This window comes from Chrysemys picta, chromosome 7 (genome assembly GCF_011386835.1).
Source record: "Chrysemys picta bellii isolate R12L10 chromosome 7, ASM1138683v2, whole genome shotgun sequence".
In the NCBI taxonomy this organism is placed as follows: Eukaryota; Metazoa; Chordata; order Testudines; family Emydidae; genus Chrysemys; species Chrysemys picta.
In genome coordinates this window covers 38435927-38455527 of record NC_088797.1, presented here as the reverse complement: position 1 = coordinate 38455527, position 19601 = coordinate 38435927, and the positions used below count along the sequence as shown (strand labels likewise).

Below are 19601 nucleotides of genomic sequence, written 5' to 3'. Positions count from 1 at the left end.
GCCAGAAAGTGAAGAAGAAATCTGTGCCTAATTGAAATTATAGGGAGAATTTAGAGAGGTAAAATAAAACTACTTCTGGCTAATGCCCCCAGTGTCTGTTAAAGGTATATTCTGACTTTCTGCAATCACTGTAATTCCCTGCCAGTCCAGTGCATAGAGAAAGAATGAAGGCAAGGCCTCATCTCTGCTGCTTTTCTTTTCCATGCTAGTTAACGTAACAATGGGGTCAGGAAAAAAATACCTAGAAAAGCTGCTCACCAATATGGGAAACCTGACTAATCCCCTCATGCACACAGCCATACTATTCATCTACTACATTTTAATATATTTCCCTTTCCTTGTTTCTTCATCAGAAAGCCAGCTCACTGAGGGTTCCTAACAGAGCTCCTAGAAGTCCAGCTGTGCACTTGCAGAAACCTATGCACTCTCTTCCTTTTTTGGACCTTGTGTGATCCTGTGCCGGTAGAAGGGAGTGCTAATTCAGGCACTGCATGCTTTGATCAAAATTGTGCCCTTAAACACCCACGCAACTCCTAATGCAATCACATGTGTGCACATGACTGAGAGCAGGATTTGACCTGTTCTGCTTTGCTGTGAGTGCACCAAGGAGGGATGTGGCTGTCTTTTTAATAAAAGCAAATGTGTAAAGCAGTGTTTTTTAAAAGCCTAGATATTTAAGACCCAGAGGCCATTCTCCCCCCCCCCCCCCCCCACACACACACACCTATTTTAGAGTAGGTTTAGTATTGGGGCATAGATAAGTTGATAGTTTCTCTTTAGCTCAGCGGTTCTCAGACTGTGGGTCAGGACCCCAAAGTGGGTCAGGACCCCATTTTAATGGAGTAACCAGGGCTGGCTTAGGCTTAGACTTGCTGGGGCCCAGGGCCAAAGCCCGAGTCCTACCCCCTGGACCAAAGCTGAAGCCCGAGCCCCACAACCTGGGGCCGAAGTCAAAACCAGAGGGTTTCAGCTCTGGGAAGCAGGGCTCAAGTTACAGGCCCCCTGCATGGGGCTAAAGTCCATGGGCATAGGCGCTGACTCCGTGGGTGCTTGGGGACTGGAGCACCCATAGGGAAAAATTAGTGGGTGCTCTGCACCCACTGGAAGCCAACCTCCCCTCACCCCCCCGCCCCACCTCCTTCTCCCACCCTGAGCGCGCCGCATCCCCGCTCCTCCACCTATCTCCCAGCATTTCCCGCCCGGCAACCACCAAACAGCAGTTTGGCAGCATTAGCACACTCCAGAAGGGACTGGGAGGAGCAGGAATGAGGCGCGCTCAGGGGAGGAGGCAGGGAAGAGGCAGGGCCAGGGCGGAGATTTGGGGAAGGAGTTGGAATATTGGCAGGGAGGGGGCGGAGTTGGGGCAAAGACTTTGAGGAAGGGGTGGGAAGAGGCGGGGCAGGGCAGGGCCTCATGGAAGGGGTGGAGTGGGGGTGGGGCCGGAGGAAGAGTGCGGGGTCAAACACCCACGGGAAAGAGGGGAAGTCAGTGCCTATATCCATGGGCTTCGGCTTTGCCCCCCACCACCCAGGGTGGCGGGGCTCGGGTTTTCCCCCAGCTCCCCAGGGCATCAGGGCTTGGGCAGGCTCAGGCTTCAGTTCCCCCTCCTGGGGTCATATAGTAATTTTTGTTGTCAGAAGGGAGTCACAGTGCAATGAAGTTTGAGAACCCCTGCTTAGCTGAACCCTAGTTGTTAAAAAGACCCAAAGCCAATCAAGCAAAATACAGATGCCAAAACAATATTGGGACTTGTTTCACTTAGGAGAGATTCCTGGAAACTCGAAGCTGTCTAGCCAAACTCTCTGCTTTAAATAAGTGTCTAGGGCCATATTTCAAATTAAATATGGGGGGAAATTATAATGTATTTAAAAGGAGACCTTCCACACTAGTTCAGTAGATATTGTCTGAGATTAAGGAATTGCATGATAGGAAGAAAACTGTCATATGGAAAAACAGTAAAATGCCAAGAAAGAAAGGGTAACCATAAATCAATAATATTCAAGCTAGAGAAGAGTTATGTGTGGGGCTAACACCGAGATCAGTGTGAAAAAACAGACTTTTTATATATTTGCATATTTCTTGTGGAAACAAGATTAATTGTTTAGATGATCCTTATGAACCATACACAGTGAACGACTATACAATCAGAGAGAGTTGAATTTAAGATTTGTTTCCACTTTCAGTAGACAGGAATACTGTCGTACTCACAGATCTCAGGGTCGGTAGTTCAGTTTATATTGTTCTAATTTGAGCCATACCAAACTTACGCCTAGCCACCTGGAGACTAAATATCATTGTCCATTCCCCTAGGTTAAGTGATCTTGAGGTTCATGCAGAGCATACTAGAGAAGGAAACTGGCACAGCTGGAAAATACAGTAGGGTGGACTCTACTTTGGAAAAACTACCAGCTTAAAAAAAATGTTTTTAAAAGGACAGTTTCTCATAAGTGATGAATGAAGATTTAAAATAAAGTTTGTGAGCCTTAGAATTTGAGTTGATGAATGAATCAGAACAAAAGAAAGCACACAGACATGATGATATACGTGGAAATATTAAATAACAGAAAAAGCTGATGTACAAATGTTCTACACTAATAGAACCAAGTCGGTTACTAACCAAGAAGGACTAGGGAAATTAGGTGTCTTTATTTGTGGAAAGGACTCTAGAAAAAGTGAACCTGGAGCTGTTTCATGAGTAAACAGGAAACTAAAGACAGGGAAAACAGAATGGAAGGAATTTGGGGCCATATGTGAGAATAGAAGTATCCTAATTCTCTTTGTGGACCAATGAAAGATCAAATGCTGAGGTAAAATTAATCGTTTTAATAATTTGATCCAGAGGAACAAAGTTTAGAGTATTAACTCTTTTTTGTATTTTTGCTAACCTGCCTGACATATGCTTTACCTAGCGAAGTTGCCTTAGTAAACTGTTTTTGCGACAATGATCACAGTGAAAGCTAAAATCATGGAATAACCTCCTTCCCTCTAGATTACCAAAATGGAAAATGAAATTTGTGGTTTTAATTTTCAAGCCTCAGGGGATGGCTCTTTTGTTAAGGCTTTAACCTATTGAACAATACCTCAACTTGGATGAGCCAGTTTATTCTATCCTGTTTGCAACAATCAGTTGTCTCTGAAGAACAAAGTTCTCTGAGCTATAAAGTCTACAATATGATTCAAATGACATTTCTTTTGCACACAGCTTAATGTTACCAAATCAGAACTCTTCACTCATAGCTGTGGTGGTGTTTCACACTCAATTGGTACTAATTTTCAACCAGTGTAAATGACCACCCAAGGTGCAAAACAATGGAGAATCAGGCCAGAACTGAAGTCAGGAGGCCTATCTTCTACAACTACTGTTACACTTCTTCTGAAAAAAGATGTTGTAGTTTTAAATACGCTTAGTTAGCTAAATTGCTCCAATAAAAAATTGCCACACTGATTTGTAATGAAGGCTGAATTTTCTATAATTTTTTTTTAGAGAAAATACATTGGTAAAGGAGCTACTGTAGCCAGATTTATACTCTATAAATGAATTTGTGAATGTGGATACTTATTAATTAAACAAATTTGATCTGAAGCAATTGACACCCAATATATATGTGGGTCCCATGTGCCATTTTTACGGACTAAACTTTTCAGAGAAAAGTTCAATGCTTTAAAATGTTTTGCACAACATTTTATTCATAATTTCCCATTTGAATCAGATTGTGTTTCCCAATGTTTTGCTCCTGGTTTCCTTATTTTAGCAGCCTGTGTTCTTCACCTGTGAACCCATGGGTTAAGAAGCATTGTATTGTGCTCTATGTAAAGTCCACTCAGAGGAAAAGATATGCATACAAAATGGATGATCTAGCCCAAATTTCATATATTCAAAAACACACACCAGGGGAGCACATGTTAAAATTACTTCAACTCTCTCATAACAACTGAAGGTTGGGAAGTTATTGTTCCACTGCTTATTCTTTAAAAACTACATTTATCTATAAAATACATGGCATATCTCAGTCCTGAGACAACACTGATAGTGATTTCACATCTGTACTCCCAAACTTGCTTCATTATTGATTACAGAATAATCCACATTGTGTGAAGAAAACCCTACCACTTAACAAATTCACCGCATCTGCCTATGTAGAAAGGAGACCTGTTTCCTATGCATTGATAGCATCTCGTAATACATGTTATGTATCCAGACTTCGATATTAAACAGGGACATTTACATATTAGTTCATATATGATCTTGCACAAATCCAAAATATGCTACTGATAAAGCATTTTAATGTTACAAAGACTTGTAAGTTCTTTGGGATTTCTTCACACAACACACAGTCAACCTGTGGAACTCCTTGCCAGAGGATGTTGTGAAGGCCAAGACTATAACAGGGTTCAAAAAAGAACTAGATAATTTCATGGAGGATAGGTCCATCAATAGCTATGAGCCAGGATGGGCAGGGATGGTGTCCCTAGCCTCTGGTTGCCAGAAGCTAAGAATGGGCGACAGTGCATGGATCACATGATGATTACCTGTTCTGTTCATTCCCTCTGAAGCATCTGGCATTGGCCACTGTTGGAAGACAGGATACTAGGCTAGATGGCCTTTGGTCTGACCTAGTATGGCTGTTCTTATGCCTGTGAGCTGGCCTTTTCCCTTAAAGCGCCAGCCAGCAACTGGCAAATACCATCTTTTTCTTTGTATTCATACAGCACCTAGCACAATGGGATTCTAGTCTATGAATCTATGAGTGGGCCTCATAGGCACTACCGCACTACCAATGATATATAATGATATCACATGTGGGAAATTAGGATAGTTCTGGCTTTTTGAAGAATATTACTATTTATGTGACAGCAACTGCGTGCTAGATGCATTACAGACAAGTATGAAGTGCAGATCCCTGTGCTGATGAACATACAATTAGTATTTGATGAGGATTAAAGTTATAGAGTCCAGCAGCAACATCCCGCCAAACAATCTTTTTTGCATAAGTTCAACTTTATAAGTAACAAATAATTCCTTAGCAGTGAGTATTTGCCTCCTAAATGAGAGAGACCAAGTTTTTGGCTGCTTTATGTTTTATTCCTGTTCCAATGTTATTTTTCCTCCATTTCTGATCCAGCCAGGTATTTAAATTCATCAGGATGTCTGTGAATGTCTTCTAATGCACTTTAAATGTTGGTTAATACTTTCAACTACTTTTTTTGTCGTTTACCACTCCACATTAAAAAGTAAAGCCTCAGCTATTAAAATTTTTTGTTATTACCTTGTAAACTTTTTGATACAGTTATAATAAAATTCTTGGACCTTGCATTTTGTCTTCATGTAAGATATCACATAGGCCCTTCCAGAAGAGAAACTGTCATGTCATAAAAATGAGAAGTGCCTTCGGTATTGACAATGAGGGGTTGCAAGCACACAGTGGGCAGAGGTCCTAACAGACTTGAAAAATATTTAACTGAACAATAATGGCGCAATGCCAAATACTAAAAGTTACCAAAGATAATTTTAATTGTTGTAGATATAATGGTGTTCAATGACATCTGTTTTGGAACAAAAAGGTTATTTCCTGCAAATTATTGTAATATTTTTCTCCTAAAATAGCTCCTGAGTCACTGTTAAAGGTACTTAGTATCCCTGGTGGCTAGTGGAGACTGAAAACTGGCTAATAACTTTATTTTTAAGAAAGGTGGTTAAGATATAATATAAAAGGATTATTTATTATAAAATCCCCAGAGAGCCAACCCATATGGGCAGCCGAGAAGCCAATGGGACTCTTGTGTGAGTAAAACAAGAAGAATTTTATCTAATATCTATTTCAGACTGGATACCCTGACCAAATTTTAATTTCTTATACTGCAGTAAAACAAATGTCAATGATCTTTACAGAATAAAAATGGTGATTCTTTACTTAGCTAAACAATACAGTAACTCCTTACTTAACGTCCCGGTTAACGTTGTTACGTTGCTGATCAATTAGGGAACATGCTCATCTAAAGTTGTGTAATGCTCCCTTCTAATGTCATTTGGCAGCTGCCTGCTTTGTCTACCGCTTGCAGGAAGAGCAGCCCGTTGCAGCTAGCTGGTGGGGGCTTGGAACCAGGGTGGACCGGCAGCCCCCCTATCAGCTCCCTGCTCCCCTAAGTTCCCTGTGCAGCAGCTGCCTGCAGTTCAGCTGTGTCCCTCTCCCCTGCCATGTGCTGCTCCTGCCCTCTGCCTTGGAGCTGCTCCCCGCCCCCCCTGCTCCTGCACCCCACTCACCCCATCTTCAATAGAGCAGGGGACACACACCAGGGCTGCGGTCTCAGCAAGCTGATCTAATTAACAAGGCAATGTACTTAAGGGAAATGTGCATATCTCCCTCCATTCCTGCTGCCTTGCAGAGTGAGAGTTAACCCTTGAGGGCTCAGCCAATTGCTAGTTCATCATTTAGCAGTAAGGGAAATATCCCACCCTCTGACTCCTCCACCTCAACCAAGCTTCACAATCATCATCACTGTGTACCAGTATTAAATTGTTTGTTTAAAACTTATACTCTGTGTGTGTGTGTGTGTGTGTGTGTATATATATAATATAGTCTTTTGTCTGGTGAAAAAAATTTCCCTGGAACCTAACCCCCTCATTTACATTAATTCTTATGGGGAAATTGGATTTGCTTAACATCGTTTTGCTTAAAGTTGCATTTTTCAGGAACATAACTACAACGTTAAGTGAGGAGTTACTCTATATAAGATAAGAATATGTCTTTGTTGAAGATTCAACCACAAAAATTAATACAGAATGAGTGAACAATGGAAATTGACTTAGAAATTTGAGGCCTTACTGAATCTAAGGGCTTAGCATTTGTGTACTTTTACATTGAAGTCAAACAAACCTTGTTCTTTGTGGCCCGAGCCTGTAAACTACCCAGTAGCATAGCTGGGGGGGGGGGGAGCAGGTGGAGCGGCCACTCCCCCACTGAGCACAAGTGACGCCTTTTTAATTTTTACTCTGAACGGCAGGGCGAACATAAAAAAAGGCACCACCTGCTACGGCGCTTGTACTCACTGGGCGGCGCTCCAGGTCTTCGGCGGCACTTCGGCGGTGGGTCCTTCACTCGCTCCGGGTCTTCAGCGGCATTTCAGCGGCGGGACCTTCAGTGCCGCCGAAGACCGGGAGCGAGTGAAGGACCCACCGCCGAAGACCTGGAGCGCCGCCCACTGAGTACAAGCGCAGCAGCGGGTGGCACCTTTTTTTATGTCCGCCCCTCCTGTTCGCTCCACCTGGCTACGCCACTGCAACTACCATGAATAGTCCCATGTTGGACTACTATGTGCATCATGTGCATAAGTGTTTACAGTATTGGGGCTTGTGCAAGTTGGGATTTACGTAGATGAGAAAACGAGAACAGCTTGTGTGACGACTGCTATCTTGGCTGACACACCAGGGAGTCAACAAGAGACCTCCAGAGGTAAAAGCATGAGCTGCTGCTCCAACTTAGTCTAAAGAGCCAAAGGTTTTTAGGTGGAGTTGTCACAGACTCATAACCTCTGTGGACTGGGCACAAAAGAGATCTGAAACACATACTCCACTTTCTTACACTTGCAGCACGGTGTGCTCAAATTTTAGTTTGATGCTGCTCTTCCTGTGATTTTAGTTTTTTTATTGTGGTACAATCCTGTAGAGATAATAGTACTAAACGATATAAGTGTAGGAGTTTTAGAACTATGATCATTCTTTTGCAGCTAATAGTACAGAGCATTCTGATTTATCTTTGGCTCATCTGCTGTTCTCCAAAATTTGGCAGCAGGTTAGAGTTTGAAAAATTAGGGACACAACTGCAGTACAAACGTTACAGACTCTAATTAAGTTATTTTTGTTGGGATAATTTTTAAACATGTATGATCTGCTCAATGTTGCCTGCTCTCTGATTGCATAATAATTAAATTTTAGTGTGTATAATTATGTAGAAGATAATTATAAACTAAAATATTAAAAAGTAAAGTTTTTTAAAAAGTTTACCTTGGTGTGTAAACCTATGGAGAGATTAAAGAACTATTTTTGTTTTAAAAAATTTGATCTAAAACCTAAAAAAAAATTAGCTAACTGCAGGTGGGGATTTCAGCCATAACCCTCCCCTCACTTTTTTTTATACAGAATAACAAAGGCAAATATTTAATTGTCAGTATTTTTAGTGTTTTAAAAACTCTCAGTAGTTTCTACCAGTAGTAGAAAGTGCAGTTGTAATATATCAGCCTGGGAGGCATGGCACAATAATTGAAATGCAGGTAAACATAATCCTTCACGGCACAGTGTGCGCCATCCCAATTTCAACACTTTCACTGGGATTTATAGGTTACAAGTACATTTATAGAACTGCCATTTAGCTGGACTACAGTATTTTTTACATACAGGGCACATGGGAGATTAGAGTAAAATATGCAAAAGTAGGGATTTTAAAAATAGTATTTTTCATTAATTCTATCATAACAATGTATAAAAACTATAAAACAAGACAAAGGTTACAGGAAATGGGAGCACCAAGAGACTTCAGGGCAGTTCTCCAAAACAAACAGTGAGTGAAAAAAATTAAATCCTTTGCAACAATTATCAGGGATTAAATGTCATAAAACCACCTTCTTCACACTCTTACAAAGAGAACTCGATTTTTCTTTTAAAAAAAAAGAAGTTATTTTGAATCTTTAAACAAAATCCCTTACAACTCTTTGAGTCAAACCCTGTGAGTCTTAGTTGCTTGGAATGAATAGCAAACTACATTAAGACTGAATAAGGAGCATCACTGTTTTGCTCCTTTCATTATAACCTCTTGTAATGATATATGAACTTCCATCAGAGGATATATGAGTATTTGTAGAATGCTTTCGACCTTACCCATTATAGAACTATTAGCTGCATTTTACAGATGAGGAAAACGAGACAGAGTTAAGTGACTTACCTAATTACCCACAGGAAGTCTGTGGCACAACCAGAAATAGAACCCAGATCTCTCAGTATCCAGTCCCATGCTTTAAACCAGTGATACTCAGACCTCAGTGGTTCAGGAGCCAAATTAGCGATCAACATTACCCTAAAGAACCACAGTAGTGTGAATTCATTGTTTCATTTACTGTAGTTCTATCTATCTATCTATCTAATTCCCACAGCAAATAAGTTAATAACTTAATGCAAGCTGATAATTTAACTGGTTAATAACATAGTAAAAGCAACTTGATTGCTTAATAACTTAGGTTAATGATTAAATCACACAGTATTTTAATATCATGTGCTGCAAAAAGCAACAGGAGACACATTAAAGAGCTACTTGTGGCTCGTGAGCCTCAGTCTGAGTATCACTGCTTTAACCATAATACCATCTGTCTTCTTGATGCTGGCACAGCACTATGTCTGGGTTCCTGCAGTTATTTATTTAAGAATTCTAAACTTTTACAATGTCAATGTGATCTGAATTTTCAAAAATACAACACACTACAGTAACAAACCCGTCTCAATTTGACCACACAAAGGACCAAGAAACACTGATAGTTTTAAATGAAGGTCACCATAATAGTAGTGGAATCTTTAAGGATACATTAAAGTGATTGCTTGAGAGAGAGAGTTGCCTGGTAGACAGTAGTGCAGTTTTCACCACATTCCCTTACTACAGTGGATTTTCTAAGTCTCCAAATATGGAGTGTGCGAGATGGGCACGGGGTGTCAGACTGGATATATTTTACATGGAGGTAAGCAAAAAAACAAAAGCAAAGTTTTAGAGAGACAAAGATGACATCCCTGACAGGAGAACTAAACTACAATTCTAAAGGGACCGCTGGTGGCTCCAAAAATAAAAGAAAAAGAGAAAAGTCTAGAGGGAGAGGGAACAGAGGTGACACACAGTTTATCATACTGTTATTAGAGATAGACAAAATTGTGTAGTTTCATAAAAATAAAGCCAGGGATGGTTTGAATTTTGATCTCATTTTATTCAAACCCAAAAGTTCAGGGCAGGAGGATCACTTTTAGGTAAAACATTCTTGTTAGTCAGCTCTAAAGATATGTATGCTAAACATATATCATACCTATTTTATTGCTTCTGCTGGTTCCATGGTTCCAGATTTCATAGTACAGGAATGTTGACAATATTGGTAGTGTGGTCACTAAGGAGAAAATCTGAAGTCATAATAAGGACCAGAATCCCTTATTAGTATTTTAAGGAAATTCGCTCTAGTCCATGAGATTCACTCCCTATCTCTATAACGCTCTAATGCACATCAGATTTCCTTTTAATGGAAACAAATATGAAGAGTACATAAAAGTCAAAGAAGGAAAGATGGAGTAAATAAACTAGATGAGAACCCTTTTTACGAACATGTTATTTTCTCTACAGACAAAAAGTTAGCAATAAAAACAGATTATTTTAAAATATTCCGTTATCCATTGTTAACACCAAATAAGCAGATGGAAATTTCAAGTAGAAGGAAGGCTATCCCAGAAAGGCTTCATTATTTTATTTTCTGTGGTCAATATGTGCTTCCAACAACAGCAAGAAGCAATACGGATACTATATTGTTATTGTAACAAATACAGCCATACAGTAGCTGCTGGACATATTTAAAGTAACCCCCTTTACTTTAAGACCAGCATATTTTTCATAGTCAAAACCATTCTTTTGACCACTAGACATATAGTTGGACTGCCAGAGTATAAGATTGTCCTCTAGATGCTGAAAGATTGGTTAGATAAATTTTCCATCCTTTCCAGAATATAGAGGTTGATAAACTGTGATTTGTGCTTTTAAACTTTTGTAATGCACCTAGAGACTTCATGCATAAACACAACGGAAAAAATCTATATAACTAAATAACTATATTTGTAAATATTCTATCTCCAATTCATACAGCTTTTACATCCTAAAATTTTGTCAATAGCAAACAAAGTAAAATAGATCTATGAATGCTAGTTACCACCTAATTTCAAAATTAGTGTTGATGACAAAGGGTCTTTTCCTACTGCCTTTGAAATTAATGGCATAACTGCAGTGGGAATTGGGCCCAAAATTTCATCCTTATTTATATTATACTAGTGTCTAGAAGCCCCAATCTTTACATACACCCAGTATGAGACAGTCTCTGCCACCAAAAATTGTATAATCTAGACAAAACTGGCAAAAGATGGAGGGGAACAGGGGCACTGAGAGATTAATGACTTGTCCATGATCATTACATTCTTAATATAAAGAATACAAGAATTATACAAAATATGCATATAAAGTTAGCCTCCCAGTAGGAAGTGGCTGACCATACAGTTACCAGCTGCCACAAGTAAAAAACCAAGCTTTTGTTGGCAAACCAAGCCAGACAAATTAAAATTGGAAATAAAGTTGTATTTTTACAATGAGGGTGATTAACTATTGCAACAAACTACCCAAGGAACTGGTGGATTCTTCATCCCTTGATGTCTTGAAATCAAGACTGGATATCTTTCTGGAATCTATGCTTTAGTCAAACACAAGTTATTGAGCTCAATATAGCAGTAAGTAGGTGAAATTCTGTGGCTTCTGTTGTAGAGGAGGTCAGACTAGATTATCTGTTGGTCCCTTTTCATCTTAAAATCTATGAATCCATGAAACTACATGTTTATAGAAAAAACTAACTGCTCCCTGTAGTTACTAGGTGACAATGTCCTGACTTCAGAACATAAGCCAATGATAATAAGCACTTCTGTGTTTTAAAATGCTTGTACAAAGGATGAGTTTGTTCTAATGAAGTAATACTTGTAACTGAATATCCTGAGAGCTCTGGTGGGTTGATTTTTTGGGAACCAGTCTGAACAGGAGTTGAATATGTCTGCAGTTTGCTCATGCAGTTGAATTAAACCCTGAAAGTTTGTTGTTTTTCTAAGTTGGTTGTGTATTTCTTAGGGCCCTATACACATAGTTGAAGGTACATTTTCCTAATTATATGTGCATAAATGCCAACCCAATTTGAGCTGGGCTACTACTTGTGTGCACAATTTAAAATATGTGTATGCAGCTGCTAATGGCCAGGTTTTCAAAAGAGTTCAACTACTATCTGGGCTAAATGAAATGTCCAGATTTTCAAAAGTGCTCAGCCCACCAGCTCCCGCTGAGAACATAGTTAATTCTGCTGGTGACACACAAGGCAAAGAAGCATAGGAACTGCTGGGTGCAGAGCCCTTTAAAAAATCTGGCCATTACATTTAGGTGCCCAAAGAGTAGCCAAATTATTCTGAAAATGTGCCCTTGTATGATTTACATAAGGTCACTCAGTAAGGTAATGTCAGAGGTAGGAATGGAACTTGTGTGTCCTACCTTCTGCAATAATCTATCCACTTCACACACTGCCTCCTTTGGGAGTATAAATCTGAAAAAAAAAAAGAGCATAAACCATTACTTCGTATATGATTTGACTATAGAACCAGAGACTACTGATTCACGCAAATGCACCCATTTGTACTGTTACATCCATTCCTGCCCTTTCCACATTTGTCTGCTTATTTACTTGTAGCTCCTTGTCATAATCCTAGATTGTGAGCTCTCTAGTGCAGGAACTATTTTTATGTGTTGTTTCTATAGTGCCTAGCACAAAGGCCTCTGACCCTTCATTGAGGCCATTTGGCATTAATGCAGCATACAAAATTAAATAATAATATACACAGGGAAAACAAAAGGAAAATGAGGTAAAAACAAAATATTGCTATATCACAGATTTCCAAACTAATCCCACTGTCAGAGAAAAGAACAGGAGTACTTGTGGAACCTTAGGGTATGTCTACACTACGGGATTAATCCGAATTTAGATAATTCGGATTTGAAAAACAGGTTGTATAAAGTCGAAATGGATGCGGCCACACTAAGCACATTACTTCGGTGGTGTGCGTCCAAGTACCGGGGCTAGCGTCGATTTCTGCACCGTTGCACTGTGGGTAGCAATTCCATAGCTATCCCATAGTTCCCGCAGTCTCCCGCGCCCATTGGGATTGTGGGTTAAGATCCCAGTGCCTGATGGGACAAAAAACATCGTCGCAGGTGGTTCTGGGTACAGCCTCACCTCCTCCCTCCCTCCCTGCATGAAAGCAACGGACGGCAGACAACCATTTTCGCGCCTTTTTTCCTGGGTGGGTGAACACTGCAGACTCCATACCACGGCAAGCATGGAGCCCGCTGAGCTCAAGACAGCAGTCATGAATATTGTAAACACCTCGCACGTTCTCGTGGAGTTTATGCTCAGCCAGGACCAGAGAAACGAGGCGAGGAGGCAGCGGCGGCGGCAGCGCAGCGACAAGCATGATGAGGACATGGACACAGACACGGATACAGAATTCAGTGAAACCACAGGCCCCGGTGCTTTGGAGATCATGTTGTTAATGGGGCAGATTCTATCCATGGAACGCCGATTCTGGGCAAGGGAAACAAGCACAGACTGGTGGGACCGCATAGTGTTGCAGGTCTGGGACGATTCCCAGTGGCTGCGGAACTTTCGCATGCGTAAGGGCACTTTCATGGAACTTTGTGACTTGCTGTCCCCTGCCCTGAAACGCCAGAATACCAAGATGAGAGCAGCCCTCACAGTTGAGAAGCGCGTGGCGATAGCCCTGTGGAAGCTTGCAACGCCAGACAGCTACCGGTCAGTCGGGAATCAATTTGGAGTGGGCAAATCTACTGTGGGGGCTGCTGTGATGCAAGTAGCCAAAGCAATCACTCAGGTGCTGCTACGAAAGTTTGTGACTCTGGGAAATGTGCAGGCTATAGTGGATGGTTTTGCTGCAATGGGATTCCCTAACTGTGGTGGGGCAATAGACGGAACCCATATCCCTATCTTGGCACCGGAGCACCAAGCCACCGAGTACATAAACCGCAAGGGGTACTTTTCAATGGTGCTGCAAGCACTTGTGGATCACAAGGGACGTTTCACCAACATCAACGCGGGCTGGGCGGGAAGGGTTCATGACGCTCGCGTCTTCAGGAACACTACTCTGTTTAAAGGGCTGCAGCAAGGGACTTACTTTCCGGACCAGAAAATAACCGTTGGGGATGTTGAAATGCCCATAGTTATTCTTGGGGACCCAGCCTACCCCTTAATGCCATGGCTTATGAAGCCATACACAGGCAGCCTGGACAGGAGTCAGGAGCTGTTTAACTACAGGCTAAGCAAGTGCAGAATGGTGGTAGAATGTGCATTTGGCCGTTTAAAAGGTCGCTGGCGTTCATTATTGACTCGCTCTGACCTCAGCCAAAGAAATCTCCCCATTGTTATTTCTGCTTGCTGTGTGCTCCACAATCTCTGTGAAAGTAAGGGGGAGACCTTTATGGCGGGGTGGGAGGCTGAGGCAAATCACCTGGCTGCTGATTACGCGCAGCCAGACACCAGGGCGATTAGAAGATCACACCATGAAGCGCTGTGCATCAGAGAAGCTTTGAAAACCAGTTTCATGGCTGGCCAGGCTACCGTGTGAAATATCTGTTTGTTTCTCCTTCATGAAAACCCTCCCCCTTTATTGACTGATTTTCTGTAAGGAACCCACCCTCCCCCTTCCCCCAGCTTTCTTTCAAACCAAATAAAGTCACTATCATTTAAAAATCATTTATTCTTTATTAATAGATTAGAAAAAGAGGGAGGGAACCCGGGTGGTATTTGGGAGGAGGATTGCTGGGAAGGAAAAAGCCACAAAGAAAAGGTTAAAAAAATGACAGCCTTTTGCTTGGGCTGTCTACTGGGGTGGAATGGGAAGGTGTACGGAGCCTCCCCCCCCCCCCGCGTTCTTACATGTCTGGGAGAGGAGGATACGGAACATGGGGAGGGGGGAGGGTGGAACAGGGGCTGAAGCGGCAGTCTGTTTTCCAGCAGCCGTTCCTGAACCTCCACCAGACGCCGGAGCAGCCCCAGCGTTGCATCCTTCATCCTCTGGTCTTCCTGCCGCCACCTCTCATCTCGAGCATCTCTCCTCTCCTCACGTTGGTCCCTCCTCTCCTCACGTTGGTCCCTCCTCTCCTCACGTTCACTGACTTCTTTCCTATACTTTGAAACTGTTTCCTTCCACTCATTCACATGAGCTCTGTCACTGCGGCTGGATTCCATAATTTCCGAAAACATGTCGTCTCGCGTTCTCTTCTTACGACGCCTTATCTGTGATAACCTTCGGGATGGAGGAGGGAGGCTTGAGGAATTTGCAGCTGCTGTAGGGAGGGGAAAAAAGAGAGAATTGTTTTAAAAGCTACATTTTGCAGAACAATGCTTATACTCTTTCACGGTGACCAACACTGTTCACATTACATAGCACATGTGATTTCTGTGCAAGGTCGCATTTTGCCTCTTAATGCTGAGTGCCTGTGGCTTTGCTGCTAGAGATCACAGGTCTGGGCAACAGAATTCGGCTTGCATGCGGCCATGGTAAGCTTCTGCGCCCTCCTTTCCCACATACCAAGCATAGCTTGTAGAGTGCTGAAGAAGCCTGGCCAATCTCAGCCAGTTGGGGGGGGGCAGTGTGGGGGGGCTTGTCTGGGCCCCTTCAGGCAAGTAGAGTGCTGCGGTTTTTCTGTTAACATTCAGCAGCACCAGAAAACAAACTAACCACCCCCCCCTCTCGCCATGAATTCTCTGGGATGATCGCTGTACCCCTCCCCCCCACCGCGTGGCTGGTATCAGGGAAGATCCCTGCAGGCACCAAACTAACCCCCCCCCCCGCCGCTGCCCCCCTCCCGCCATGAATTCTCTGGGATGATCACGGTACCCCTCCCCCCACCGCGTGGCTGGTAACAGGGAAGATCCCTGCTAGCCAAACGCGAAAAACTCAGGGCCAATTTCCCATCTGCGCTTGGCTAACTGCAGGGAAGGATTTATTTTCCGCCACAGGCAAACATCCCAGTAGGAACGGCCACCTCTGTCCCCTTAATTAAGTTCCCGTATTTCAACCAGGTTACCAGGAGTGATATCACTCTCCTGAGGATTACACAACAAGATAAAGAACGGATGTTGCTTGAATGCCAGCAAACACCGGGACCATACGCTGCCAGGCTTTGTCAGGCAATGATACCAGATTACTTGCTGCAAGCATGGCGTGGTCAAGTGTCCTACCATGGAGGAGGGAATAAAGATGCACTGCCCAGAAACCTTCTGGCAAGACTTTCGGAGTACCTCCAGGAGAGCTTCATGGAGATGTCCCTGGAGGATTTCCGCTCCATCCCCATACACGTTAACAGACTTTTCCAGTAGCTACAGACTTTTCCAGTAGCTGAACTGACCGCGAATGCAAAGTCAGGCAAAGTAATCATTAAAAACCGTTTGCTTTTAAAACAAGTTTTATATTTCAAAAGGTAAACTCACCTGAGGTCCCTTCCATGGGGTCAGAGTCTTGGGTACTGGCTTGGGAGGCTTGGGAGGGTACTTCAGTCAGGGTGATAAAAAGATCCTGGCTGTTGGGGAGAACGGAGTGCTGTGTGCTCTCTGCAAGCTCATCCTCATCCTCATCCTCCTCCTCTCCCCCATCGGCAGAATCCTCAGGCGTCGCTGATGAGACTATCCCCGACCCAGAATCCACGAACACAGGTGGGGTAGTGGTGGCAGCCCCCCCTAGAATTGCATGCAGCTCGGCGTAGAAGCGGCATGTCCGCGTCTCTGACCCGGAGCGACAGTTTGCCTCCTTTGTTTTTTGATAGGCTTGTCTGAGCTCCTTGACTTTCACGCGGCACTGCTCAGAGTCCCCATTGTGGCCTCTCTCCATCATGCCCTTGGAGATTTTTTCAAAAGTTTTTGCATTTCGTCTTTTAGAACGAAGTTCTGCAAGCACTGAATCCTCTCCCCATACAGCGATCAGATCCAGTACCTCCCTCACGGTCCATGCTGGTGCTCTTTTTCGATTATCAGCCTGCATGGTTACCTGTGCTGATGAGCTATCTGTGGTCACCTGTGCTCTCCACGCTGGGCAAACAGGAAATGGAATTCAAATGTTCGCGGGGCTTTTCCTGTCTACCTGGCCAGTGCATCCGAGTTTAGATTGCTGTCCAGAGCGGTCACAATGATGCACTGTGGGATAGCTCCCGGAGGCCAATACCATCGAATTGCGGCCACACTAACCCTAATTCGAATTGCTAAAATCGATTTTGGCACTACTCCGCTCGTCGGGGTGGAGTACAGAAATCGATTTAAAGGGCCCTTTACATCGAAATAAATAGCGTCGTTGTGTGGACGGTTGCAGGGTTAATTCGAATTAAAGCTGATAAATCCGAATTAAAGTCGTAGTGTAGACCAGGCCTTAGAGACTAACAAATTTATTTGGGCATAAGCTTTCATGGGCTAAAACCCACTTCATCGCATGCATGCAGTGGAAAATACAGTAGGAAGATATATATACAGCGAGAACATGTATTTTCCACTGCATGCATCCGATGAAGTGGGTTTTAGACCACGAAAGCTTATGCCCAAATCAATTTGTTAGTCTCTAAGGGTGACACAAGTACTCCTCGTTCTTTTTGCTGATACAGACTAACACGGCTACCACTCTGAAAACTGTCAGAGAAGAATACAGACTGACCTGGGGTGACAAAAACAAAAACTCCATGCAGCACTGGAAACTGGAAAGGGAACATGGGTATTGATTGGACAGCCAGAAAACCTGCATTGTTAGATACATTTCAGAAAAGACCAGCAGAGTTCAGGTTTCAAACTCCAGGTCCACTTCAGAAACCAAAAACCAAAAATATCAATTACACATTTGTAATTTCACTAAGACTAACAGGGTTGCATGGGTTGGACTCCCCTCAGAGTGTGGAGGTGGAGTGAGAGGAAAGAGAAGCAACACGTCCTACATACTCCCTGCATGCCACATTCCCCTCTATGCCATTTCCTTCCCGAGCCCTCTTTATGTCATATTCTCTTTTGTGTCCCGCACCCCATGCCCTACCCGTCCCATGCTTTTGTCCGCCCATCCCCCTCCGTGCCCCGTTTCCCGCCAAGGCTCCAGAGCCCGGCATCAACGGCCCTGACCCTCGCCGCGGGTCGCGCAGGAGGCCCAGCGCCCAGGGCAGCGGACAGCGGGCAGCGCCGCCCGGCGCCCCAGGCTCTGGGCGGGCCAGCAGCAGGGCGGGGAGGCGGTGCCTGCCGAGCAGGGAGGCGGTGCTCGTCGGGAGGACGGGCCGGGCGGGGGGAGTTTATCCCACTAGAAGGGAACAGTTTCTCCTGCTGAGTCTTGACAGCGTCAGGTCAGTGTGTGAGCTGCTGCGGGGACCATCCCCCGGCGCGGCAGGGGGGCTCTCTGGGGGCAGGAAGGAGGTGTGGGGGGCAGGTACAGACAGGGGGCTGCGTCCGTGGGGATCTAAGGGGGGAGGGGGTGTCTCTTTTGGAGTAGAAGTAGGCAGGGGGGGCTGTACCCCGGGGGAGAGAGAAGGGTCTGCCGGGGGCGCGGGCTGTGCCCGTGGGGGGCAGACGGGGTAGAAAGGAGGGCTGTGCTCCTGGGGGATCTTTGGGGTGGCAGGCAGGAGGCTGTGGGAGGGTGGTGGTGGACTGTTGATGAAGGGGAGGCTTCATGGAGTGCGGGGGTTGTGGGCATGGTGGCGAGGGCTGAGAGCGAGGATGGGGCTAATGCCCATGGGGGCTCTGTGGGCAGCGCGCAGTTCCCATAGGGGTTTGGGGAGGAATGAAGAACTCTGTTCATGGGAGCTCCGGGGTGAGCTGCGTCCATGGGGGCATCTAGGGGCAGTGAGATACACAGAAGGCTTTACGTATGGGTGGTCTATGGAGTTAGTAGCATAGGTAGTGGATTATACTGGAGGAGGAGGCTGTATCTCATGTGGGCTATGTAAAGTGGTTTGGGGGCAAGCAGATGGACAGTGTTCATGGGTACTGTATGGGGATGGTGGAATACACATGGGGATGTATGTCCAATGGTGCTACGTGTGTGATATTGATGGAGATAGACAGTAAACTGTGCCCATTGGTATTCTGTGATAGTTACAGGTGGCTACGTCCATTGGTACAACATGTGGAGAGGGGAGATGGCGAGGGAGTGTTACTCACTTTGCTTACCTGATAATGAATGAAAAGCAACATTTTCTCTTTGACTTCTCAACCAAGAAAAGTCAGCGAGCCCTGAGTTCAGTCATGCCACAGCAGAGATACTATGTTGAAATATATTATATATGGGTGGCATGCCCCAGATTTTCAGGAGCATTTTGTAATTTTCCTGGGGTCGTTTCTCTCCAGGGTACTTGGCAGCTGGGGACTGCAAGTTCCTGTAGTGTTGTAACTGTGAGGGAGTATATTCACATGATACAATGCTGTGATAGTATTATTATAACTTTATATTATGACATTAGACTGATATCTATGTGTAGCCTTTTGGAGATAAGCACAGGAAGTTATCAAGAAATTATTATTTTTTAATGTACCTTGGACTTCCAATTTAATAGTATTGTTATATTTAAGTTAACTTAAATGAAAAGGATCAACTATAATTGCCCAGACATTTAAAAGTAAGGATGTGGACTGATAAATTTTGTTTGTGACCCACTTCCTCCATCTCCAAAAGAGTTGTTTGTCTGGAATATGACACTAACGTTCTGTCTAGTAACCAATGTTCAAAAATATATATTTTCCCTAGCATCAGTCTG

At 43.7% G+C, this 19601-nt stretch overlaps 2 protein-coding genes and 1 long non-coding RNA gene across 4 annotated transcripts in view; 1 reads left to right on the top strand and 2 right to left on the bottom strand.

Moving 5' to 3' along the window:
• LOC112059170 (uncharacterized) overlaps nt 1–18091 on the bottom strand; it is a 39715-nt gene extending 21624 nt beyond the window's left edge. The window contains exons 1-3 of the long non-coding RNA XR_002888389.3: nt 17528–18091; nt 12309–12360; nt 10057–10134 (exon numbers count right to left, since the gene is read on the bottom strand). This is a non-coding gene — a long non-coding RNA (uncharacterized LOC112059170). The remainder of the gene's footprint in view (nt 1–10056; nt 10135–12308; nt 12361–17527) is intronic.
• LOC135972858 (SRRM2 protein homolog rsr-2-like) lies at nt 14578–17534 on the bottom strand. Its single transcript, XM_065553109.1, has 2 exons — nt 16321–17534; nt 14578–15173 (listed from the first exon to the last, which is right to left on the bottom strand). Exons 1-2 carry the CDS (start codon nt 16865–16867, stop codon nt 14578–14580), a joined length of 1143 nt encoding a protein of 380 aa, XP_065409181.1. The 5' UTR covers nt 16868–17534.
• PPARG (peroxisome proliferator activated receptor gamma) overlaps nt 18045–19601 on the top strand; it is a 106727-nt gene continuing 105170 nt past the window's right edge. The window contains exon 1 of one of the 2 annotated variants that reach the window (XM_024102870.3): nt 18045–18194. The gene's annotated coding sequence lies outside the window, so the exon portion shown is untranslated. The remainder of the gene's footprint in view (nt 18195–19601) is intronic. The other variant, XM_005309069.5, reaches the window with a different exon arrangement.